At 56.9% G+C, this 24420-nt stretch overlaps 3 protein-coding genes across 4 annotated transcripts in view; 2 read left to right on the top strand and 1 right to left on the bottom strand.

Annotated features, from left to right (window-relative positions):
• Positions 1-3400: 3400 nt before the first annotated feature.
• On the top strand, positions 3401-4604 carry LOC120873663 (homeobox protein MSX-3-like). The gene is given in 3 exon segments (XM_040254462.1): positions 3401-3584; positions 4203-4545; positions 4547-4604. Coding segments are annotated over 3 exon segments (585 nt in total).
• Positions 4605-14208: 9604 nt separating this feature from the next.
• On the bottom strand, positions 14209-19116 carry ZNF511 (zinc finger protein 511). 2 transcript variants are annotated; one of them, XM_040254741.1, is made up of 6 exons: positions 18927-19116; positions 18689-18762; positions 18197-18287; positions 17927-18051; positions 16710-16844; positions 14209-16039 (listed from the first exon to the last, which is right to left on the bottom strand). In XM_040254741.1, exons 1-6 carry the CDS (start codon positions 19077-19079, stop codon positions 15961-15963), a joined length of 657 nt encoding a protein of 218 aa, XP_040110675.1. In that variant the 5' UTR covers positions 19080-19116; the 3' UTR covers positions 14209-15960. The 2 variants fall into 2 exon arrangements, with proteins under 2 accessions (XP_040110675.1, XP_040110674.1); XM_040254740.1 differs by having other exon boundaries at positions 14713-16039; positions 18197-18398.
• Positions 19117-19169: 53 nt separating this feature from the next.
• TUBGCP2 (tubulin gamma complex associated protein 2) overlaps positions 19170-24420 on the top strand; it is a 21060-nt gene continuing 15809 nt past the window's right edge. Inside the window, exons 1-4 of the mRNA XM_040254461.1 lie at positions 19170-19234; positions 21867-22049; positions 23424-23552; positions 24165-24341. Coding sequence (XP_040110395.1) covers positions 21900-22049; positions 23424-23552; positions 24165-24341 — 456 coding nt within the window. The 5' untranslated portion in view covers positions 19170-19234; positions 21867-21899. The remainder of the gene's footprint in view (positions 19235-21866; positions 22050-23423; positions 23553-24164; positions 24342-24420) is intronic.

Raw genomic sequence — 24420 nt, 5'->3', positions numbered from 1 at the left:
GTGTGCCCGAGGTTCAAAGCTCTGCATGTAAAGAGTAAGCATGAAGGTGAATTGGCAGAGAAATTAGATGGGAACAGGAGAAAAGGAGAGACGTGGGGAGACACCTTGAAGTGACGCGGGTGTCAGGATGAGTCCCGGGGCCTTCTCTCCTCAGCCTCCACCCTCGCCTGAGCCTTCCCCATCGCATGGGCCTCATCTGACCTGGAGCAGGTCCTCTCCTGAGCGACGCCCAAGCATCCACCTGGGGAGATGGGCCTCCTGTCCAGCGGCCTCTCCCTCATCACACCCACCAGCTGCTGGAGCTCGTGCCATCTTCTGGCCAGAGTCATGGAAACCACCACTTGTATTTGGAGAAATTTTCCAATAAGTCAAGAAGGAAAAAGTCAAAGGTTCCAACACAGATACTTTTCAGAAGGAGAATGGCCCGAGCCTTTCGGGATGAAAGGGAGGCTGTCGGGGGCCCTGGCTGAGAGAGATGATGGAGGGGAAGGCATGAGGCGGTGGGGCTGCACGGTGCCCCCTGCAGACTGCACTGTCTGGAAGTCGCGGCCTTTAGAAGGGGGCCCAGAGAAGGCGCGGTGCTGCCCTGGAGCGACACCAGGAGTCAGCTGTCTGTAGGCCATGGGCCAGCAAAGGTGCCCCGCCTGTAAACCAGCATGGAGACCAGCCGGCTGCCTCCATCCACGTCCAAAAGGGGACGGTCAGTGTCCTCAGTCACATGGTGCCAGCTTCCCTCCCTCAGCACCGCCACTGTGAGCGTGACTTGACTTTCTCTCACTTCAGCAGACCCTCCCCTCCACCAGGTTTCAAGATGGGGGGAGCTTTTCTATTCCTGTTTGAGTCCCGCGCAGTTCCAAACCCTGCTGGATGAGTCCTACAAAACAAAATCCGTTCTCAGAACTCACCTCCCCACACTGACTGCACCGACAGGCCTCTCGGCATCCAATCCCTGTGCCGGGACTCATCTCTCGTCTCTGGAAAACCAGGATGTGCTCATCCCCTTGAAGTTAGCACCCAAAGGAGGCACCAGGACACAGGAAGAACAGGTGTCCAGCCTTTGCTGACCTCCTGGCCCCTCAGGGCTCAGAGCAAACTGCGGGAACACCACCACTCAAACTGGGGTCAGGGTCTGGCCCAGTGCGGACTGAGCGGGGTGGTCTTTGAGGCTTGGCTACCATTTCAGGGGCTCACCTGAGATGGGTGGGGAGTTGGCACTGGCTTCAGCACCTACCAGCCTCAAGAGGGGGGGCTGGGCCTGGACCCCTGTCCACACACAGGCCTGGCTGGCCTGCTCCTGAGCCACTGGGAAGCCAGGGGCCTGCAGGCATCTTCACCTCTTCTGGTGGCCAGAGACGGTGCCCAGGCTCCTGCAGCTGTGTCCAGGCTTCTGCGCCCAAAGCCCGCGCGTTGACAGAAATGGGATCCTGTCCTTCTCACGCCCACCACCCCAGCCATCTCCCGTCCCAGGGCCCAGTGGGGCTGGAGAGGCCGCCGTGCCGGAGCCGGTTCGTGCTTTGGGCTGCGGTCTGGGCTTTGACATCCACGCCCAGGGGCTCTCCTCCATCCTCCACCCACCTCTGGAGCCAGGCTGGGCAGGAGCCTGGTCAGCACTGGCTCGCCTTGCTGGGAGGGAGACACACCAGTCCAGATGCCTCCAGGGAGACCTCCTAAAGGTCAGCACCGGTACCTGGCCCCACAGCCCCATCCCACCCCAGACCAGCCAGACACAGCCCAGGCCCCGCGTCATCTACCCAGACGCCACCTCTGGGCCATCCTGAGTGGACATGGGGCAGGCTGAGGCAGCAGGCTGTTATCCCCATTAAAATTCTTTTTCAAAGGCTCCGGTGAGTGGCCTGCTAAACTATCAGGAGAGAGACCTTCAAAGAAAGTGCTTTAATGATGCAATTATCTTCAATCAACTCAGAACATCTTTATTACATTAGTAAAGGGCAATTTATCCTGGAATGCCGAAAGAGCTGGTCTAGCCTCAGACACAGGCCTGGCAGGAGGGCTCTGAGGGCCCCTTTCAGTCTTGCTTCTAAATTTGCATGGTGAGAAACTTCCTGAGTGAATTTCTCTTGCTTAAATGGACAAAGCATCATCCAAAACTAGTTTTCATAAAATAGCTTTGCTTTTTCAAAAATAAACATTTAGTCGATTTAGTTTGCTGCTTCTGCGTTCAGGGATATTACTCGGACATGAAATCGTTCCTGGCAAACCAATCTCGTGATTTATTCTAAAATGCGTGTGGGGTTTCTTCCCTTAGCGGAGAGACTGCAGAGCGGTGCCTCGTCTGCAGCACTCAAGAACGTTTCCAAACCAAAGATTCTTCAGTTCCGGAGAAAGAGTCCCAATACGTGCTAGTCTCTGTCGGACCTTCGCTCCTTCTTCGAACCCGGTCCGGGATCCCTCTCCACCTGGTCGCGGCGTCTCGGAAGCAGCTCGGCGGTCCGGCCGGGGTCTGTCGGAACTGGCGTCGCAGAGCTTTTCCCAGGGCCCGGGCTTCCCAAGGATTCGGCCCAGCAAATGCGGAGCGGGAGAGGCTGACACGCAGTGACCGACCTCGCGACCGGCGGCCCAAGGCGCCCTGCTTGTGTCCCAGGCCCCGTGTTGGAGGCGCGTGAGACGTGGGTGCCTCGACCTCCCCTGTGGCCCCGGGCCCTGCCCTGGGACCTTCGCCGCGCCCCGCCGGCCGCTCCAGGGGCCAAGCTGTTGGACGCCAGGAAGAGCGCCCGCCAGCTACGGGCGCCTGGAAAGCCACCCAGGCTCAGGACGCCGTGGCCCGACTTCCAGGCGACGGAAGCAGAGTCTCCAGTCCGGGTGCAAGGTCGGTCAAAAGTGACCCCCAGGGTTTGGAGACAGCGCCTGGACCACGGCAGTCACGCGCCGATGGCTCCGGCTCCGGGCTGTGGCGCAGGGGGAGGAGCCGCCGGCGGGCGAGGACACTGCGGGAGGCGCCCGGACCGAGGCTCAACCCCGTCGCGCCCACTGCGGGCTCCTCCACGCGAGGAGGCTGGGGCCAGGGCCTCGTGCTCCCCGGTGCCCCAGCCGTATCCCAGCCTGGCCACAGCGGGCTCTAGGAAACCGACGGGGTGCGCCAGGCTGCCCAGGGCTGGGGCGCACGGGTCCCAGTCCGGGGTCGGCCGGCGGCCCCGCCCCTCGTTGCCCGTCCCCTCCTCCCGGATCAGCGAAACCAATGGGCGTCTGGACCCACGCGGCAGCCACTGCGGCGATTGGACAGCTGGGTATGAAAGGGGCGCCGCTTTTATAAAAAGGCCACCGAGGAGAGGGCGCCGCCGAGTCACCGGCACTCTCGCGGCGCGCTTCCTCCACATTGCGCCCGCCGGACTCCGCTAGCCCGGCGCACGCCCGTCAGCGCACGGCCCCAGCTTTGCTCGGCATGAACCCCGCTGGGCTCAGGACGTGGGACGGGGACCGTGCGAGGCTCGGCCCGCTGCCCTTCGGCGTCGAGTCGTTGCTGGAAGCCGAGCGCTGGCTGGGCTCGGAGCCCGTGCAACCCCAGGAGGAGAGGCCGCGGGGCGCCGCGGAACCCCGGGCCTGGTTTCCGCCGGCCGCCCCCTCGAGCGCCCCACGTAAGTGCCCTGTCGCGCGGTCCCGGGCTGCGAGAGGAGCCCGCTTGGCCCAGGCTCGGAGGACCAGGGCGGGAAAGGCGCTGTCGTTCGTAACTTCGGAAATAGCCATCCACTAACGCGCCGGCCTGAGTGCGAAGAAAGAAACCAGCCCACGAGAGCCCGCCCAAGCCCTCTGGCGCGCGAGCCCTGACCCACCCGCCCCCTCCAAACAGGTCTACCCTGCTCTACCCGGGGGCGGGGCCCGCAACCCCAGACCCAGGGCCTCTCGTCTCGCAGTCTCTCTGGCCGCGCACGCTACAGTCCCCGCCAAGGCGGACCTCTGCTTCCCCTCCTCGCTAACCGCTCAGGTCTTGCTGCGGCTTCGTGCCCAAGTTTCTCGCTTTTCCAAGCGGGCAGAGTTCCCCTCCTCCCTGGGAAGCAGAGCCCCAGTCCGCCTTGTCCCTCTGCGCGCGCCGCCCCCCCTCCCCCTCCCGTGCCTTGCTTCCATTACCCCGCAAGCTTCGGGGGTCCCGTCTCACCTGAGGCCCGCGGTCATAGAGCCGGACTCACATGCAGGACCGGCCGTGGCGGCGATCCCGGAGTGTGTCCGTGCGCCCGCTTTGTGCCCCTTCCCCCCGGGCGCCCCGAGCCCTCCACCCTGCGCGCTCCGGAAACAGAAGAGCGACCGCAAGCCGCGGACGCCCTTCACCGCCGCGCAGCTGCTGGCGCTGGAGCGCAGGTTCGGTCAGCAGCAGCACCTGTCCGTCGCCGAGCGCGCCGCGTTCTCCAGCAGCCTGAGTCTCTCCGAGACGCAGGTCAAGATCTGGTTTCAGAACCGCCGGGCCAAAGCCAAGCGACTGCTGGAGGCCGAGCTGGAGAAGCTGAAGTTGACGGCCAGGCCGCTGCTGCCCCGGTCCTCCCCGCCCTTCCCGCTGGGCGCCCCCCTTCACGGCTCCGCCGCCAACCCCGCCGCAGGTGCCCGGACTCCTCGCCGCGCCCGTGGCCGCCTACGGCCTGTATTACCTGCCCTAGAGCGCGAGACCCTGGGGCTGCGGGTCCGCTGGGCAGGAAGGGCGGGGCGGGGCGGGGCGGGGCGCGGCTGGTGGACCTCGGTCCCCGGGAAGGAGCGGGGATCCCGCTGGTGCGCAGCGGGCGTCTGGCGTCCTCTTCTTGACTCGTTTTTCAGGTTTTTGCGTTTTGTTGTTGTTGACTGTCGTGATAGATGCACAGACCTGTCTCTGTGAATCTTACGGATATTTGAAAGCTTGTTAAAAAGTCATGTTTGTACAAATTTTCCTGAAAAGCAGTGAACATAGTTTTATAGTGTCGAAATGGACCGAAATAGGGCTTCTCCTTGCGTACAAGGCAGCCAATAAAGCATTTTGAGGCCCCGCCTCCAGCAGCCGCGGGGCCTGGGAAACCTAGCGGGTTGTTTCTGGCTTCGGCCGCCGGAAGCCGATTCCGAGCGAAGACAATGGTAGTTTGGCGCCGGGGTTGCTAAAGAGAAACTGACCTGTTGCTTTCACTAACGAACTTTCTCAGCGTCGTGGCCGCTTGGAAACGTCCACGCGTATCTTAGGGCATTTTCCCCACGCTCATTTATTTTCTCTAGTCCACCAGAGGCGAGGTGCTGTCTACCGGAACGTGTGTGATGCGCAGGGCGCCCACGCTTCGGCCGCCGGCCTCGGAGCCTCGGCCTTGGCGGAGCGCGGGCCTGGCGCGCCGCTTGGCCTCCGCGAGGACGGAGCCGGAGGGGGCCGGCGTGGGCGGGGTCAGGCGCACCCTCAGCAGGACCGCCGGGGCCTGCGGTCAGGAACCTCCCTAGGACACGGCTGGCCGCCAGAGACCTGATCCTCTCTGGACAACGTGCTGAGTTCGTTTAGGAATCGGGAGCTCAGGCGCCGGGTGAGAAGACCACCTGACCCTCGGAGCTGGAGAGGGGACCCGGGCTGCAGACCGCCTGGGCTGCGGGGGCATGGGGCCGCTCGGGGCCCACGGGAAGGAATTCCCGGCCCTTCCCCCACCCGGGGGGCTGCAGAGTTGGGGTCCTGCCGCCTGGAGAAGAGGAAGGAGATGGAGTTCTATTGGGCAGGCAGTAGGAAGCAAGGATGGCGAGGCATTAACTTCTGTGTTTAGTAGTCATTCTCCTCGGTTTCCTGGAAAATGCAAAGTCAGGACTTGAGAGAGAAGCTAACCGAGTTCTTGAAGCCTACTGCTGGAGATGAAGGCCTGGTGGTGGGAGGAGGAGGTCAGTTGCCGCCCATCTCTCCTCTGATGTAGACCAGCGAGTCCTGAACCCGTGCTGTTTAAACTCAACCCAACTCCGGTCACCACTTTCAAGGGGTGGTCTGGAAATGTGGTGGAGAAGGCGGGCAGGGTCCCTGCACCAAGTGAGCTTGGCGGAGGGGCCAGGGGGCCTGAGGGCGGTCACGGAGCAGCTTCTGTCTGCTCAGGCCCCCACAGGAGCGCACCTGCTGCTCTCTAAGGCTGGTCACACTTCATCCTTTTCTCCGCACCACAGAGCATGCGGCAGCCCGGGCTCGCGGAGGAGCCGGCCACGCTGGTTTGCTCCGTCTGCATATCCGGTTCTTACCAAGACCCCCCTCGGGAGCCTCACCGCTCAGGTCCCCACAGAGGTGGTCGGCGTCTTTTGTCTGACTCAGGGCTTGGCACCCAGACTACCGGAGGGTGACTGAGGCTCTGTGGGCCCAGAGCCCACCAGCTGGGTGCTCTTGCCGGGCAAGGCTGAAGCAGACTTACCAAGACTGTTCCTTGGCTCTAGAATAGGGTCCTGCCCACGACGGGAGAGGGCAGTTCGCCCATGGACTTCTCCTTGGGCCCCTGAATGCTCTGGGCCAGGTCTCGGGGCCCAGGGGCTGTGGCCATTTCCTTGGCCACTGTCTCCAAGCCCTCGAGCGGCCAGGAGCCCACTGGAGCCAGGGTGGGAGGATTGACTCGTCATGACCCCGCGTGGAAGGCCCCGAGCTCCGGCGCCCTGCCCCCTCACTGCCTACCGGCACCCTCCCGTGGGGCGCCCCCGGACAGAGGGGCAGGACAGCAGTTCAGGGCAGACCGCGCCTCTGGAGGTACAGAGGCCCCCTGATCCAGAGACAGAGGGTGGCAGAGTTGTGCAAAGGTGTGGACTCTGGGCGACCCCTGGAAGTGCAGAGCGCGGAAGGTGGGCCCGGGGAGGACCCCAGATCGTGACCTGCTCACCAAGCCCGAGTCACAGGCTCCCACGTCAGTTCACCTCTACTGCCTGGGTGGGGTCAGGCTGGGCCCCAGGCCCCTCCTGGCACCCAGTCAGCTCCAGGGCCCCTGCTGGCCCCTGCTCGAGCTCTGGGTCTGGGGGGACGCCCCCCCACCCCCGCCCACTCCAGGCATGGACCCCAGGTCGCAGGCACTGTGCCTGTGGCCCCTCAGAGGGTGGGGCTGGCTCAGTCTTGCTTCAGGACTTCCGGGGGAGGGACTGCGCCATCTCACCGTGGATCGTGAATGATCACAGACAGCAGTTGCCAGGAGGACAGGGACTTCCTCGAGGGACTCCTCCAACACTGGGCACGTCCTGAGCTGGGCTGGGGGGCTGTGGGCTCTACTGTCCTTGCCAGGACACGCAGGCAGTTTCACATTTGCTTTTGTATGAGACATTTCATCACAGGAAACACTACCGAGGTGACACTTCATCCCGAGAGGCTGGAAGGCCAAAATAATCACCTTGTAAAGAATGAGGCCATCTCTGCATCACCCGAGGCCACACGCTTCTGTATGCAGCCAGCAGTGGGCAAAGGCAGGTTCTCTGCTGGCCTCAGAAGTGACCACACGGCACGTGTGTCCCTGGCGTGACAGGGTGTAACGCTCCCCAGATGGCCCAGAGCTCTGGAACTTTCATCTGACTTTTAAACAAGTGTTTGCTCATTAACTAAACACACACAGTTTTGCTATTTCTGATATTCTATATGTTGTGCTGAATTTCCATCAGTTAGACCATTAGGAAAAATAACCACACAACAAATTAACCAGCATGGCCCATAATGATAAGATGCAAAATTTCAGAGGCAGTAAAATGTGGACAGGAAATGTCTCAGCATGTATGAAGCGTGTGTTTTTAAAAACCACACCAAACAGTTGCATCATTCCTTTAAACATTTAAGGAATGATGTCACTGTTTTTCCAGGTTGACTTTGAAAATTTGTAGAATGAGGAACTGTGTACTCACGCCTACCCTCAGTGAGCCCCTGTGCCCACCACGTGGGGTGGTGAATGTTGCACCCAGAGGCCCAGGGGCAGCGCCCAGGACCTGAGGGAGGCAGGATTAATTTCTGTTAAACGGAGCTGGAACGAAACGCAGCGGTACACATCGCTCACTTTTCTCCTGCCTTACGGGCTGGCTAGAGCCTGCAGTGTGAGTGTGGACAGAAGTTTCCAGAAGGGGCATCTTTGTCTTACTCTTGCTTTTTAAAGCAAATACTTTTAACATTTCGCTGTTAGCATGAGGTGTGCACTGGTTTTTCAGGTGGCCTACGTTTCCAACTAGTTAATAGGATGCTTTAATATCAGTGAAGGTTGCACTTTGTTCAGTGCTTTTTCGGCATATATTTGATGATCAGTTTCGTCCCCCTTGATTTGTTAACATGGTAAGTTACCGCGGAAAGTCCAGTTTCTCCCTATCATGTCCAACACTGGCTTCTATCTGCCATTTTGATTGCAGCCAGCCGAGTGCACGTGAAGCCTCAGGCTTTGGTCTGTTTGCAGCGACGCCATCTTCTCATGTGCTCATTTGCCATTTATGTATTTTCTTTAGAAAAACATCCGCTTAAGTCCTTTGCCTAGTTTTCAGTTGGGTTTTCTTTTGTGTCGAGCATTTATGAGCATTCTTTATGTACTGAGGATATTAAATCCTCATCAGACACAGAATTTGCAAATATTTTCTTCCATTATGTGGGTTGTTTTTCCACTTTCTTGACAGTGTCCTTTGAAGTACAAAATATTTTAATTTGATTAAATCCATTGTAGCTATGTTTAATTTTGTTGCTTGCACTTAAAAACAATTGATTTGGCTGGGCTGGATTTTGGTTGCAGGGTCTCTAGTTGCAGCCTGTGGGATTTCTAGCCGTGGCATGCAAGCTCTGAGTTGCAGGACCAGCCCGGGGCGCCCTGCACTGGGAGCAGGGCGCCTTTAGCCACCGGATCGCCAGGGAAGCCCTCGCTGCTGCTTGTGGCGTCATACTTAAGAATCTTTTGCCAAATCCACAATCATGAAGATTCACTCTGGTTTTTACCTAAGTGTTTTACGGTTATATTTCTTACATTTAGACGTTTGACCATTTTTTCATATTCTGTGAGGTAAGTATCCAACTTGATGCTTTTGCATGTGGTTACCCAACTCCCAGCACCATTTGTTGAAAAGACGACTCTCGTCTCCATTGTCTTTGCATGGCCTCGAATGTCGCTTGACCACAGGTGTGTGGGGTTATTCCGGACCTTCAGCTCTATCCCACTGATCCGTATATTTATCCTCTGCCAGCACCAGAGTCCATTACTGTTGCTTTGCAGGACGTTTTTCTTTTTTTTTTGTAGTAAATTTTGAAACCTTCCTATTTTGCTCTTCTTCCAAGAACAAGAATGGCCTACTCTGGGGTCCCTGCAATCCCATATGAATTGTGGAATCAGATTATCAGTTTCTGCAAAGAAGTCCACTGGGTCTCTGATAGAGACTGCATTTATTTTAGGGAGTACGGCCATTTTAACAATGTTAAGTGAATCACGCATGAGATGTGTTTCTAACTCTTTAGCTCTTATTTATCTGAACAGTGTTCTGTAGCTTTCATGGTATTAGCCTCAGTCACTAAGTTGCATACAAATCTTTGCGACCCCATGAACTGCAGCACACAAGCTTCCCTGTCCTTCACTATCTCCCGGAGATTCCTCAAACTCATGTCCATTAAGTGGGTGATGCCATCCAACCATCTCGTCCTCTGTTTCCTTTTCCTCTTACCCTTAATCTTTCCCAGCATCAGGGTCTTTTCTAATGAGTTGGCTCTTCCCATCAGGTGGCCAAAGTGTTGGAGTTTCAGCTTCAGTATCAGTCCTTCCAGTGAATATTCAGGGTTGACTTCCTTTGGGATTGACTAGTTTGAACTCCTTGCTGTCCAAGGGACTCTCAAGAGTCTTCTCCAGCACCACAGTCCGAGTGTCTCAGTTCTTTGGCGCTCAGCCTCATTTATCATCCAGCTCTCACATGCATCCATGACTCCTGGAAAAACCATCGCTTTGACTAGACAGATCTTTGTCAGTAACGTGATGTCTCTGCTTTTCAATATGCTGTCTAGGTTTGTCATAGCTTTTCCTCCACAGATAAAGCACCTTTTAATTTCATGGCTGCAGTGCCTGTCAGCAGTGACTTTGGAGCCAGGAAAATAAGACCTGTCACTGTGTCCACTGCTGCCCTATGTATTTGCCCAGAAGTGATGGGACCGGACGCCAGGATCTTCGTTTCTTTAACACTGAATTTTAAGCCAGCCTTTTCACTCTATTTCACCCTCATCAAATGCTCTTTAGTTCCTCTTCATTTTCTGTCATTAGAGTGGTATCAGTTCAGTTCAGCTCAGTCGTGTCCGACTCTTTGTGACCCCATGAATCGCAGCACACCAGGCCTCCCTGTCCATCACCAACTCCTGGAGTTCATTCAAACTCATGTGCATCGAGTTGGTGATGCCATCCAGCCATCTCATCCTCTGTCGTCCCCTTCTCCTCCTGCCCCCAATCCCTCCCAACATCAAGGTCTTTTCCAATGAGTCAGCTCTTCACGTGAGGTGGCCAAAGTATTGGAGTTTCAGCCGCAGCATCAGTCCTTCCAATGAACAACCAGGACTGGTCCCCTTTAGGATGGACTGGTTGGATCTCCTCACAGTCCAAGGGACTCTCAAGAGTCTTCTCCAACACCACAGCTCAAAAGCATCAGTTTTTTTTGGCACTCAGCTTTCTTCACAGTCCAACTCTCACATCCATACATGACCACTGGAAAAACCATAGCCTTGACTAGACAGACCTTTGTTGTAATATCTCTGCTTTTTAATATGCTATCTAGGTTGGTCATAACTTTTCTTCGAAGGAGTAAGCGTCTTTATTTAATGGCTGCAATCACCGTCTGCAGTGATTTTAGAGCCCCCCCAAAATAAAGTCTGACACTGTTTCTCCATCTATTTCCCATGAAGTGATGGGACCAGATGCCATGATCTTAGTTTCCTATATGTTGAGCTTTAAGCCAACTTTTTCGCTCTCCTCTTTCACTTTCATCAAGAGGCTTTTTACTTCCTCTTTGCTTTCCACCATAGGGTGGTGTCATCTGCATACCTGAGGTTATTCACCTGGGCCTTATTATTTTTCTGGTGACTGGTTGGATTATTTCAGTGAAGACTGTCTGCTGCACACACACCCTGCCACCCCCAACCCCCGCAGTGGTGAGTGCTGTGCTGAGGAAGACACAGCCCTGGGGCCACAGCACACTGTTAAACTCCACTAATTGCTGAAATAGATGTTTTTCTGGAACTCTCTTGCTTTTTCCATGATCCAGCAGATGTTGGCGATTTGATCTCTGGTTCCTCTGCCTTTTCTAAAACCAACTTGAACATCTGGAAGTTCACGGTTCATGTATTGCTGAAGCCTGGCTTGGAGAACTTTAAGCATTACTTTACTAGCATGTGAGATGACTGCAGTTGTGCGGTAGTTTGAGCATTCTTTGGCATTGCCTTTCTTTGGGATTGGAGTGAACACTGAACTTTTCCAGTCCTGTGGCCACTGCTGAGTTTCCCAAATTTGCTGGCATATTGAGTGCAGCACTTTCACAGTATCGTCTTTCAGGATTTGAAACAGCTCAACTGGAATTCCATCACCTCCACTAGCTTTGTTCGTAGTGAGGCTTCCTAAGGTTCACTTGACCTCACACTCCAGGATGTCTGGCTCTAGGTGAATGAGCACACCATCATGATTATCTGGGTCGTGAAGATCTTTTTTGTATAGTTCTTCTGTGTATTCTTGCCATCTCTTCTTAATATCTTCTGCTTCTGTTACGTCCAGACCATTTCTGTCCTTTATCGAGCCCATCTTTGCATGAAATGTTCCCTTGGTATCTCTAATTTTCTTGAAGAGATCTCTAGTCTTTCCCATTCTGTTGTTGAGAAAACATCTACTTCTGCTTTATTGACTATGTCAAAGCCTTTGACTGTGTGGATCACAACAAACTGTGGAAAATTCTTCAAGAGACGGGAATACCAGACCACCTGACCTGCCTCCTGAGAAATCTGTACGCAGGTCAAGAAGCAACAGTCAGAACCAGACATGGAACAACAGACTGGTTCCAAACTGGGAGAAGAGTACATCAAGGATGTATATTGTCACCTGGCTTATTTAACTTATATGCAGAGTACATTATGCGAAACGCTGGGCTGGATGAAGCACAAGCTGGAATCAAGATCACTGGGAGAAATATCAATAACCTCAGATATGCAGATGACATCACCCTTATGGCAGAAAGTGAAGAGGAACTAAAAAGCCTCTTGATGAAGGTGAAAGAGGAGAGTGAAAAAGCTGGCTTAAAGTTCAACATTCAAAAAACGAAGATCATGGCATCCGGTCCCATCACTTCATGGCAAATAGATGGGGAAACAGTGACAGTCTTTATTTTTGGGGGCTCCAAAATCACTGCTGATGGTGACTGCAGCCATGACATTAAAGGATGCTTGCTCCTTGGAAGAAAAACTATGAAAACCTAGACAGCATATTAAAAAGCAGAGACATCACTTTGCTGACAAAGGTCCGTCTAGTCAAAGCTATGGTTTTTCCAGTCATGTAGGGATGTGAGAGTTGGACCATAAAGAAGGCTGAGTGCCAAAGAATTGATGCTTTTGAACTGTGGTGTTGGAGAAGACTTGAGTCCCTTGGCCTGCAAGGAGATCAAACCAGTCAATGGTAAATGAAATCCGTCCTGAATATTCATTGGAAGGACTGATGCTGAAGCTGAAACTCCAATACTTTGGCCACCCGATGTGAAGAGCTAAGTCATAGAAAAAGACCCTGATGCTGGGAAAGATAGAAGGCAGGATGAAAGGGGACGACAGCATGAGGTCGTTGGATTGTATCACCAACACTATGCACGTGAGTTTGAGCCCCGGGAGCTGGTGATGAACAGGGAAGAATGGCGTGCTGCAGTCCATGGGGTCGCGAAGAGTTGGACACAACTGAGCGACTGAACTGAACTGAATTGCCAGCTGATCGCTCTACTGATTTCAACAACCCCCTGGGCATAAATTCCTCTACAACTTACCCAGTCCAGTTCCGGCCTGTCTGACAGTCTTTCTTTTTAAACTGGAGTATCATCACTTCATAATGCTGGTAGTTTCTGCTGCACAGCAACAGTGAGTCAGCTCTGAGCACACACATACCCCCTCCCTCTTGCGCCTCCCTGCCCCGCCCCTCTTGGTCATCGCGGAGCACAGACTGAGCTCTCTGTGCTATACAGCAGCTTCTCGCTGGCTTTTACACATCGCAGTGTGTGTAAGTCAAAGCTACTTTCTCAACTCGTCATGCCCTCTCCTTCCCCCCATTCCCGTAAGCCTGTTCTCTCCGTCTGTGTCTTTTTCTGCCCTGGAGAGAGGTTCATCTGTACCATTTTTCTGGATTCCATATGTATGCATTAATATGCGATATCTGACACAATCTTTTCTGCATTGGCATTTCACGTTCCCACCCCACGAGGGCGCCCCTGGTTTTATTTCCTGGTTCCCTCCTGTGAACCAGCCTCCAGCTTAGCCTTATCTCGACTCTCCTCCTGAGTGGACACCACCGCCTCATGAAACTTGAGAACTTGGGCTTGAACTTCCCCACAGTCTGTTGCAAACAGTCAGTCCTCTGGGAAGAGATTAGGAGCGATCTATTGCGCTGACTTGCTCACCCCTCTGCGCCCCAGTCTCCGAGCTATGACTCTGGAGCCGGCGGGGAGACAATGGCCGACGTTTCCGTGACACCCCTGCTCCAGGAGCTGGGCAGTGGGGAGCCGGCCTGGGGTCCTCTCCGCCATCTCTCCCGGCAAGAACCACTGCCCCACAGCTGGGGAAGTGACCAGCAGCCCAGCACCCTCGTGGCGCCAGGGTGGAGCCTGCCCACCAAGCAGGGGCTGGGCAGAAGGGCACCCTGTGCTCAGGCGGCCTCACCCCCAGTTAGGCAGGCACTGGGCCTGCTCCTTGCAGGAGCCGGAGGAGGAAGCCTTGAGTCCTCAGCTGCAGCCCCTGGGGCAGGGGCTCTGCAGGGGAAGCGTGTTTTGTCTTTAAAAAGACATTATGAACTCACGGGTGTAAGTATATTCCATGTATTTCTTCGGGTTGTAGTTCTTGTTCTGCCCACACCAGCTGTCTTGCCCTCGACCAGCAGCACCTTTCTGGGATGCCTCCTGAGCCCAAGCTTGGTATTCCTCAATAGCTTCCTTGATCTCAAAAGACTAATCTGGGCTTTCAGTAAAGTTGTAGGTTTAGTAAACATGGTATATGCATTATGACAATACTTCTAATTCAAGTTCAGGACTATGGGGTTTTTTTTTTTTTAGGACTATGGGTTTTTAACTTCAATGCTCCTAAATCTTTTCCCCAAGCCAAAAAATTTCAGTTCTCGAAACTACTCAGGTCATTTGGTAATTGGGACATTTGAGTTGTTGTTAAGAATTTCACTGAATAAACTGCCTTTTGCGTAAATCTTTCGAAGTATTGCAATGTGGGTTCAGAATGTAGTCCTAAAAGTGGGACTGCTAGGTCAAAGGCACGTGCAGAAGCGACTTGGGTATTGGTAAATCCCCCTTCCGAGGGGGCTGCAGCACGCAGCACCCCCACTGGCCACATGTGAGATGACGGTGCCCCCACTTCACACACAGAAGGGTGTGCCATCTAACCTTTGGGTTTTGTCAACTGGATGCAGAAGAATGGGTCTCTGTATTTTTATTTCTATTTCTCTTTCTGTGAGTGAAATGAGGGGTCAGTTTCTATCCCTCAGCTGTTCTGCTTTGGCTAGGCTTGTATAAAGGCAACACAGAAAGGGCACGGATGCAAAAGTGAACTGGGGTGGAGATTCATACCTAACAATTTTTAACAATCTATTTTTCTAATACTTTATTTTAAAGTGGTCCTAGATCAGATCTGCAGTCATATGGCAGAAACAAATACTCATTTCTTCAGCTAGAACCTAGACATGTCAGAGAAACTCCAGTGGTAAATTCCAAGAAATAAAAACTCACAGCCAAATATCATAAAATTTCCCAGGAAAGAAGGCAGCATGAGTGAGGCAACAGAAAAAACGATAGCGGGATCAGAGCCACAGACTTCAGATATTGGTGTTATCAGTCAGAGAGTACAATAGGGTTACTATGTTAAGAAAGAGAAGATAAGATTAATAAAAGCTGTGAAAGTCCAGCAAATTAGAAAAGCAATGTAGCACTTAAAAGAACTGAAAATCATAACTTTGGAAATTAAATCCTGTGAATGAGTTCAAAAGCACACCTGATACAGCTGATAGGAAAATTAAGGAACCGAAAGATGGGTCTCCAGCAACTACCCGGAATGCAGCCAAGGCCGGGCAGGGACAGGGCTGCTGGAGGGCAGAGTGAGGGCGTCCAGAAGGAGCAGGAGCCGAGAACGGGCCAGAGGGGCCGTCTGAAGAGAGAGCAGCCCAGGTGCACAACAGCCCCGCGGGGCAGGCGGGGTGCTGAGCGGCCTCGGCGCTGCTGGGAACAGCGCGGAGGAGACGACCGCGGCTCTGCCGGGGCTCAGAGGGGCCCGAGACCAGCGCCCGCTGACCCGGCCAGGCCCCAGGCCCAAGCGCCCAGCGGGCCCCGCAGGGGGACGGGCCCGGCTCCCAAGCCCAGCGTGGCGGGCCTGCATCGCCAAACCGGGCCGGGCCGCCCGCCTGGGCCCCGCCGCCGCCCGGCCACGGCCCTCTGGCTCCGCAGGCCTCGCAGCCCCGCCCAAGGCGGAGTCTCCCGCGAGCACGGGCACCAGGGCCGCGGGCATCTCCCCCAAACTAGGAAGAGCCCCCAGGGGCCTGTCACCCCGTCGCCCCCTCTGAGAAGTGGCCACCGAGGACGAAATCCTGTCACCCAGCACAGAAGGATGGCCATTTACTCCATGTGAACGAAGGCCCTTTACTCCACGCGTCTCAACTATCTACAGCACTCAAGGGAAACTGTTTACGCCACGTGTCTCCAAAGGGCGTTGTGCGGGGTGGCGGCTGCTCCCCAAACCCCGGTCACCCACAAGGGGTCCCTACCCAGAACCCGCGCAGGCCCCACGGCCCGTCAGCTGGCTATTCACGGCCAGGGACGAGCAGGGCGGGGGGCCGGGCTCCGCCATCACGGGCGCTTGCTCCTCTTCTTGGTGCTTTTAAATCCTCGAGAGGCACCCTGCCCAAAACAGATGGTCGACGGTACCCTGAAACGGAATATTGTCCACATGAAACCGCTGTGGTTTTGCCCACAGATGGCTCAACGCAGCAGCAGTCTCCTGGGGCCTGACTTGCGTGCCAATGCTCCCTCCTCCCCAGCAGACCACAGGGCAGCCACGGGCTCTTCAGGTGGGCACTCCCTGCGTCCAGCAAGGCCACCGCAGCCGCGCTCCGCCCCGTGCCCGCCCCCCATGGGGCCTGAGCCCGCCGCCCTGCTCTCCCACCGGTCCGGCTCACTCTCAGGCCAGAGTGACCACACCCGCGAGCAGGCCGCAGAGGGCCTCCAGATCCTCCCTCAGACAGGGTGGGCCTGTTGGTCGTTTTTTCCATTTCTCCAACATTGACCCCCAAATTAGACTTGAAATCAAATTAATCCAACAAAAACACCATTAGCAGTAGAAAGACAGGTGGCAGGTTGCGACCTGGGCAGTCGCATCCTGCGTCTTTCCATCCCCACCTAGACCACAGTCAGAGGAGGCTGTGCTCCCAGCACTCCAGGTCACCCGAGGGCAGCGGGTGGTCAGGCTTTTCATCTCCCCCAGAAGCCAACACTCCAACCCAGCGCGGCTCCTCTCAGTGGGGACGCTCAGCGTCAAACCCAGAATTCTCCAGAAGCACAAGTTCAGAACCTGGTTCAGAAAGGGGCCAGGTACTGACCTGTGGCCGTAGACCCGCCTCTCTCTTGGAGATTCTAGGTGGGCCTCTGCATGCTCGGAGCAGACTTCCATGGCCTCTCCTTCAGAGGGTGCCCGGTCCTCCCCCGTGGCTTCTGTCGACACCTGCGAGGCTGGGCTGGGGAAGACAGAGGCTGAGCACTCTCCTGGGGTCAGCTCCTGCAGCCCCACCTTCCCCCAGGGCTGAACTCGCAAAGCTGTTTTGGCTGTTTATGGCTGTTTTGTCAGAGTAATTCCAGGCTACTGGAATTTCAGGACAAACAGAGGTGACTGTTAATATGACATACACCACGTTTTATGAATTTAGGTATAACAGTCACACTTTGTCTTTAAACTACTACCTTTATGGTGTTATGTGGTGAGTGACTATCAATGTTACCAAGCATCTTTCCACAACAATTAGGTGAGAAGTTCACTAAAACCAGTCACACGATCCTGAGCTTCTCCTCCTTAACACCACTGTCTCAGTCCAGCACTGCGTGATTTTTTTCTCCTTAAAATGATTCCTTGGAAAGGAAGGAGTTATGTTATATTCAAGGTCTTAGAAAAATCTCCCATATTGAAGTGGGTTCTCCTGATTATTCTACTTTGAACAGCAAAGTCCTAACTGGGGATAACAATTTAGTCTAAAACGATTTCAATCAATGCAATCTTTAGATGGTTACAAAGCTTCCCCGAGAAGATGAGTTAATGAAGAGGCAAAGAAAACACGAACTGTGGGGCAGTTCCCGGGACACTTCCCACAGCGCATGCTGAGCGATATCACACAGCTCTGTCGCCAAGCTTGGAAAATACTGATGGGACAAATAAAAAGCCAAAGGGCTCCATGTGCGGGAAATGGCTCATGGCCTGGGACAAATCCCCCAAGGTCCATGTGAGGATGGAGGAGGGGTGATGGGGGGGAGGGGGCAGAGGCGAAGTGTGAGCGCAGAGGGACCCCCAGCAGACCCCGTGCCGGCACCCCAGTCACCGGCTACACAGACCCAGGAAGGCAGCTCACCGCCTTCTTGTCCTCCTTGCAGACAGACTGGCCACGTACAAAACCACCTCCACCTGCTCCACCCTCTCGGTTAGTAGCCCCTGCCTCACAGGGTTAACGCACAGCCGCCTGCGACACTGGGTGACGGGTGCTGCCCGAGGGCGCCCGCTCGCTCCCAGGCCTGCTGGGCTCAGCGGGCGGCTTCCTCGAGCAACACGCACCGGCTGCCCTTCCTCGGTTTGTCAAAGCGGAAGTCTGCAGGGTAGAGGTGATGAGCCACCAGGTGCTGCTTCCGGTCTCTGCTGGTCCTGAACTTCTCCACGCAGCCCTCCACCAGGCACCGGTACTACAGCAGAAACGGTGTCACCACCCTGACCCTGGGACCCTGCCTCACTCAGTCTGGACCCCAGGCTCCAGCACCATGAGGCACACGGCTCGGGGACAAGCCCCGCGATGGCTGCCCTTGGCCTCAGTGGGCGGGCACCACTCACCATGTCCTGCCGCTCAGCCAGGATCTGGAACAGGGAGTCGTGCCACTCCTGGATGTGGGTGTCCAGCAGGTGACCGGAGGGGAAGGCCCGCTTGCAGTAGGAGCAGACGTTTCCGTGCAGAGTGTGGTAGTGGTGCTCGTAGTTCTCCAGGGCGTCAAACGCCTGGCAGCAGCCGGCCACCTGACAAGTGAACTCAGGCACCCTGGCAGAAAAACGCCTGGTGGGGATGCGATTCCTCGGAGGACAGGACGTCAGGCTCCCTGTCACCACTCCCCTTAAGTGGCTTCGGATAAAGCCGATAAAGCTTCGGCTCTTCTCTTGCCATCTCAAGCCCTGCCTTCATGACAAATACATCTTCACGGACAAGCAAGCTGGTGGACAGGCCAGCCATGCTGGCTTCGTCGGTGGTCCCGGCAGACACCAGGGCGGGGCGAGCAGAGGGAGGGGTGAGGAGTGGGCAAGAAGGGCCCTGAGCTGGGCCACAGCGCTCACCTGGGCCTCTCCGGCTCCGCAGCCACCTGCGTTATCACATCCTGGAGGTAGAGGTGCCTCTGCACGTCCCCGTCCTGCGGAAGACAGCTCTGCGGGCTCGCACCCCAGCCCGCCCGCGCCCCCAGGACCCGGGCCCCGCCCCCCAGGGCCCGGGCCCCGCCCCGAGCATTGGCCCCGCCCACCTGGGATCCGCTCCGCCCCCACCCGCAACCGCCTTCGCTTTCCTCGGCACACGCACCTCGAAGAACTCGTGCTCTCGCGGGAAGCGGACCTGGCGCGCCGCGAAGCGGAAGGGCGCGTTCCCGGCCAGGGAGTCCCGCCGCACGGGCAGCGGCGCGGCCGCCCCAGGGGCCCCCGCCAGGCGGGCGTGCAGCGCGGGCGGCAACTGCATCGCCCTGCGCGCCGGCGGCCGCACGGCCTGCGGGCCACCGTCCGCGAGCCGGCGGGGGCGGGGCCGGACGTGACGTCACGCGGCACTTCCGCCGCCGCCGCGGGAAGTGCGGCGGGCTTGGCGCGCTCGGGCTCGGGCTTCGGCGCGCTGCTGCGGTGAGTCGGCCTCGGGGCGGCCCTCCCGCGGGTGGCTCGGGCCCCTTTCCCGGCCCCGAGCACCGCAGGCTCCTTCCGGCCCTCGGCGCCGTAGCGCTTGCTCCCCGCCGCGCCTCCCGCGTGAAGGGCTGCCGCGGCCTCCGCGCCGGCCTTGTCTCCGGGACGGAGCCCGAGTGGTCTCCGGGAGATCCACGGTTCGCTGTGTCGCTCTGCTGCGCCCGGCAGCCCAGCCTCTGTCGCCGGGGTCTGTGGGTCCGTTGGCGGCGGCCAGCAGGGAGAAGCACTCGGGAGCGTCAGCAAGATGAGCTCGATGGTCCTCAGAGCGCTGTCGAGCGGGGCGCTGCCGCGCTGTGCAGGGGGCTCGGTCGGTGTCTGGCCCCCCGGCCTCTTGCCCAGGGCGTATCAGGAGCGCCCTTCCAGCGAGGCCGCAGCCGGAAGCCCTCTCAGGGCGGTGCTGCCCGCCGGTGAGAGCCGCAGAGCTCGCGGGAGCTGTTCCCCAGCCCAGGCTCCTGGGAGTGTCAGTACTTGTGATGTAGGACGTCTGCTCTTTTCTCCTGCAGGTGTGGGGTTTCACGAAGGTAGTTTTTACATAAACGTTTGCTTCCGTGAGCTTTTTTCTCAGCAGCCCTGTCCACCCGCTTGCGTCTCTTCCGCGGGCAAATGCAGTGTTCTTGCCACCCGCGTGTCCAAAGTGGTCCTCGGGCCAGCTATTGCGGGACACCCCCCGTCCTCGGGAGCCTCTTAGAATGTGGGTAAAGCCCTTGGAACTGCACAGGCCCCGTGAGAGCTCTGTGTCTTTTCTGGTTTGCTTGTCATCTCCAGCGCCGCCTCCCTGCCCTCTGTGACTGGTTGCGAGGTTGCCGTGGTTTAGGGTGCTGGCCCTGCCTCCCGGCCGGTTCTCTTTTCCTCAGGTTAACAGCCGTTTCCAGTGATCGGCCATGTGCAGCAGCAGCGGTGTTCACTCCTGCTCCTTTGATAGCGACAGTGCAGACTCTTAGGTGCCATATTGTATCTCCACGACAGCTTCCTGAGTAGGGTCTAGTACTCACTCTCTTTCGGAAGAAGCCTACAGAGGGCAAGCTTTTTGTCCAGGGTCCTACAGCCTGGAAGCCCCAAGTCAGGGTTCAGCCTCAGCCCCTGCCCCGCCACGCCTCATGCCCATGACCGTGGTCCTGTGAGCGCCTCCTGATGTGAAAAGTACAGGTGCTGGAGACTTACGTGCCAGCTCACTCTTGCTGTTGGCTTTCTCGTCTGGAGTTACTTGCCTCTGGCCGGTGTTGGATGTCTGTGTTCGACGGCTGATGTTCGTGTACTAGGAGCTTGTTTTCCGTCACTTGGGGTTAGAGTCTCTCTGTGTGGTTACAAGTCCACATTCACACTGTGGGCATGTGTGCTGAGGCTTCCCCAGCTGATGTTTCACTCATAGCTTGTCTTCACTGGAGCTCTTGGCACCGTGGTTCTAATCTTAGGATCACGGAGCCTTTGAGGATCTGTTGAAAGACCTCCTCATAAAAATCAGAAATAACCTTGCCTGTAATTTCCCAGGGTCTCCTGTGGTACATGATCCCAAATTATGAATCCTGCGTAGGTATGTCCAAACGTTTATGTGAAGCACGTAAAGGCTGCTCGTGTTTGTTTTTTGAATCTAGTTGTCCGTTGTTGTCTTAGTGTTAATAATAATGGCTAACTGGACCGATCATCAGTGGGAGAACAGAAGCCCCCATGCAGGCCACTACTGTCTGCTTGGCGGTATCTCATTTACCGTTTTGGCCTGGAAGGTTATATATCCAGTGAGGAGACGTTCGGACATCTGGTTGACAGGGCAGGTGGGACTGAAGGGGAAGCCCACCCAGCTACAGTGCGTGGTGGATGTGAATAACTGGCCTGGGCGAGCAGAGGCAGCATCTTGGTTACCAGAGCAGCAGCTGGGGCCTCGCGGCGGGAGCCAGGATGGGAAGTGGCATGTGCCGAGCTCCCTGTGTGATCAGGACCCCTGAAGGGCAGGGGCCGCTGTGTCTGTGCAGCTGGGGCCAGAAAGTGCTGGCTGCCAGCTGAGGGAGCAGCTCCGCGCTGGCCCAGGGCCGTGTGAGGCTGGAGCCACCCAGAGGAAGGGGGCCCAGGCCTTTAGCCCGCACCTGCTCTCCGTGTGTGTGCCAGCCCCCAGCAGGGGAGCAGCCCAGACACTGGCCGCAGTTGCCGAGGCTCTGAGTCAGGGCTCCGATTCCCCCAGAGCTGCCCACTGAGACAGCCCCCACCAGCAGGGGCGTGGAAGGGCCTCCCCAGGAAGGGGCCCCGCAGGCTGGTCAATGCCGGCTGTGGTGGGGTCTGCCTGGGGAAGCTGTAGGCCCACCAGGCTGGTCAGTGCTGGCTGTAGTGGGGTCTGCCCGGGGAAGCTGTGGGCCCCGCAGGCTGGTCAGTGCCGGCTGTGGTGGGGTCTGCCTGGGGACGCTGTGGGCCCCGCAGGCTGGTCAGTGCCGGCTCTGGTGGGGTCTGCAGGGACGCTGTGGGCCTGCAGGCTGGCTCATGTGACAGTTTGGCTTCTCAAGACCGGACATTGGCCAAATTTGATTGCTTTCAACTTTCTTTATATGTAGGGATTTGTTTTTCTAAATGGCTTGTCTCTTACCTCTAGGGGAACACGTTGTGATGTCTCAGAGCCAAAATCATGAGTGAATTTCGGATTCACCACGATGTCAATGAGCTGCTCAGCCTACTGCGGGTGCACGGAGGGGATGGTGCCGAGGTCTACATCGACCTGCTGCAGAAGAACAGGACCCCGTATGTCACAACCACGGTGTCTGCACACAGTGCCAAGGTGAGTGTCGCACCAGTGCTGCGCTGGGCGAGGTGGTCCCAACCCCCAGGGCTGTGTGGGGTGAGGTGGTCCCGCCCCCCAGTGCTGGGCTGGGTGAGACGGTCCCGCCCTGCAGGGCTGTGTGGGCTGAGGTGGTCCCGCCCCCCAGTGCTGGGCTGGGTGAGGTGGTCCCGCCCCCCAGTGCTGGGCTGGCTGAGGTGGTCCCATCTTCCCGGTGCTGGGCTGGGTGAGATGGTCCCGCCCCCCAGGGCTGTGTGGGCTGAGGTGGTCCCATCTTCCCGGGCTGGGCTGGCTGAGGTGGTCCCGCCCCCCAGGGCTGGGCTGGGTGAGGTGGTCCCGTCTTCCAGGGCTGGGCTGGCTGAGGTGGTCCCGCCCCCCCTGCTGTGTGGGGCACAGATTCACTTTCCTCTCTGGGTGCCCTCAGTGGTGCCTGTCTGATGTTGGACACTCTCTGTGGACCGGGTTTCTGCCCAGCTCTGCTCCGGCGGCTCCTCGTGGCCCCTCTACCCACCAGGTGCGCTGACGAGTGAGTGGAGGCCTGGAGAGTGCTAAGCTGGCAGCCTGACCTCCGTCTGGAGGGCCAGATGGTCCTGGTATCTGTTCACGTCACGGCACAGATTCTCTTCTGGGTGGAAAAGCAAGCTCCCAGCTTTAGCCACGGTGAAATCATTTTAAAGTGGATTTTTAAAAATTGAAATACTGTGCAATTTAAAACCATAGGTTTTCTGTAAAAGACATTATTGAAGTCTATTTTAAAAACACCGTGGGAACTTTCCTGGTGGTCCAGTGGCTAAGACTCTGCACTCCCAGTGCCAGGAGTCCAATCCCTGGTGAGGGAACTGGGTCCCGCAGGCCAGGACTAAAGATTCCGCCTGCCTCAGCTAAGACTGAGCAGCCGAGTAAGGAAGTACGAATATTTAAAGCAGAACAGTGTGAGAGCTCGTTTACTCTGCCAGCCTAACGACGATACAAGGATAACTCAGAAAACTTAACTGAGTAGAACAGAGTTTGAAAACACACGGTTACATCTACTTTATTATAAAGGGGGGCATATTGATCAGTGAGAACACATAAGTCCTGCACCTGTGTGTAGTGATGAGTTCCAGAGGGGATAAAGTTGAATGTAAAGAACGAATGCATAACCTACTAACAGAACCACGAGGCTGTGAGTCACTTAGGAGGATGAAGCGAGGGAGCCACGGAGGAGATGAGGGCAAGTCTGACAGGTGGTTTCTCAGTTCTGTTTCAGAGATGGATGACTATTTCATCTCCCTGACTTCATCCTGGTTTTTTTGCGGGGGGGAGGTTAGTTATTGCACAGCCTTGTAAAGTTCCTGGTTACAGTCTCTAAATCACTCTGAATGTGCTTTTGAGGTTAAAATAGCAGAATTTTCTCGTACTCCTGAGGACTTTCTGAAGAAATACGATGAACTGAAATCTAAGAACACGAGGAACCTGGACCCCCTGGTGTACCTGCTGTCGAAGCTCACGGAGGACAGGGAGGTGTGTGCCGGGCTTGGGGCCGGGTGGGCGGTGGCCTGCCTGGCCCATGTTCTCTCCTGTTCCCTGGTGCTGGCCCCTTGTTGACCCTCAGCCTCAGGCCCGCGGCACCGAGATAACTCACATGCCCCCGAGCGGACGTGGGTCCTGATGGTGACAAGCACAAGGGGTGTTACCGGTGACCTCTGGGGCTGAGGGGCTGTGTCCTCCGTTGTCTAGTCTGTCTTCACCTCTTAAGTTGAGCGTGTGTTACTTGTGACACTGAGACGTGCACGTGAAGAGTGTGAGCTGTGGCCCCAGGGTGTGTGGGGCTGGTCAGCGCTTTCTCTCGAGTCACGAGGCCCAGGGTCTGTTCAGGGGCACCCGGTAGCCCCATGCCGGGACCCTTGAAGGGATGTGGTCTCGCACAGCAAGGGAGGCCAGCCACCTGCGGAGGACAGGCCGAGCCATGGGAAGTGGGTGTGGGGTCCTGTCCGGTGACCTGGGGACGTGGCAGCTCGTGGTGTTCAGCCCGAGGCGACCAGGCTGCAGCTCGAGGACCCGCAGGCCGAGCTGCGGGAGGGCGGCGGGGCGGCTGGGTGCGGCCAGCGTGACGCCGGGGCCCCGTGCTTGCAGACCTTGCAGTACCTGCAGCAGAACGCCAGGGAGAGAGCAGAGCTTGCGGCCAGCGCTGCGGCCAGCAGCACCGCCAGCTTCGGCGCCCCTGCCACCGCCTCCAAGATCTCCATGCAGGAGCTAGAGGAGCTGAGGAAGCAGCTGGGGAGCGTGGCCACGGGCCCCACATGGCAGCAGGTGAGCAGGTGGCCACGGTGTTGGCCTGTGGAGACTGGCCTGGGGGCACCGGCCCTGGGATGGGGTCCTGGGCCCCGGG

The sequence above is a fragment of the Oryx dammah genome, unplaced genomic scaffold (assembly GCF_014754425.2).
Source record: "Oryx dammah isolate SB20612 unplaced genomic scaffold, SCBI_Odam_1.1 HiC_scaffold_14, whole genome shotgun sequence".
Lineage (NCBI taxonomy): Eukaryota > Metazoa > Chordata > Mammalia > Artiodactyla > Bovidae > Oryx > Oryx dammah.
The sequence above is the reverse complement of the archived record's forward strand: the minus strand, read 5'-3'. Positions and strand labels throughout refer to the sequence as shown.

What these genes read in the sequence shown, in the direction of transcription:
- ZNF511 (XM_040254740.1), bottom strand. Translation starts at nt 19,079, where the DNA reads ATGCAGTTGCCGCCCGCGCTGCACGCCCGCCTGGCGGGGGCCCCTGGG. An exon ending in GCGGAGCCGGAGAGGCCCAG is followed by an intron (nt 18,399 to 18,688) that starts GTGAGCGCTGTG and finishes TTTTTCTGCCAG; the next exon opens with GGTGCCTGAGTTCACTTGTC. An exon ending in AAACCGAGGAAGGGCAGCCG is followed by an intron (nt 16,845 to 17,926) that starts GTGCGTGTTGCT and finishes TGTCTTCCCCAG; the next exon opens with CCCAGCCTCGCAGGTGTCGA.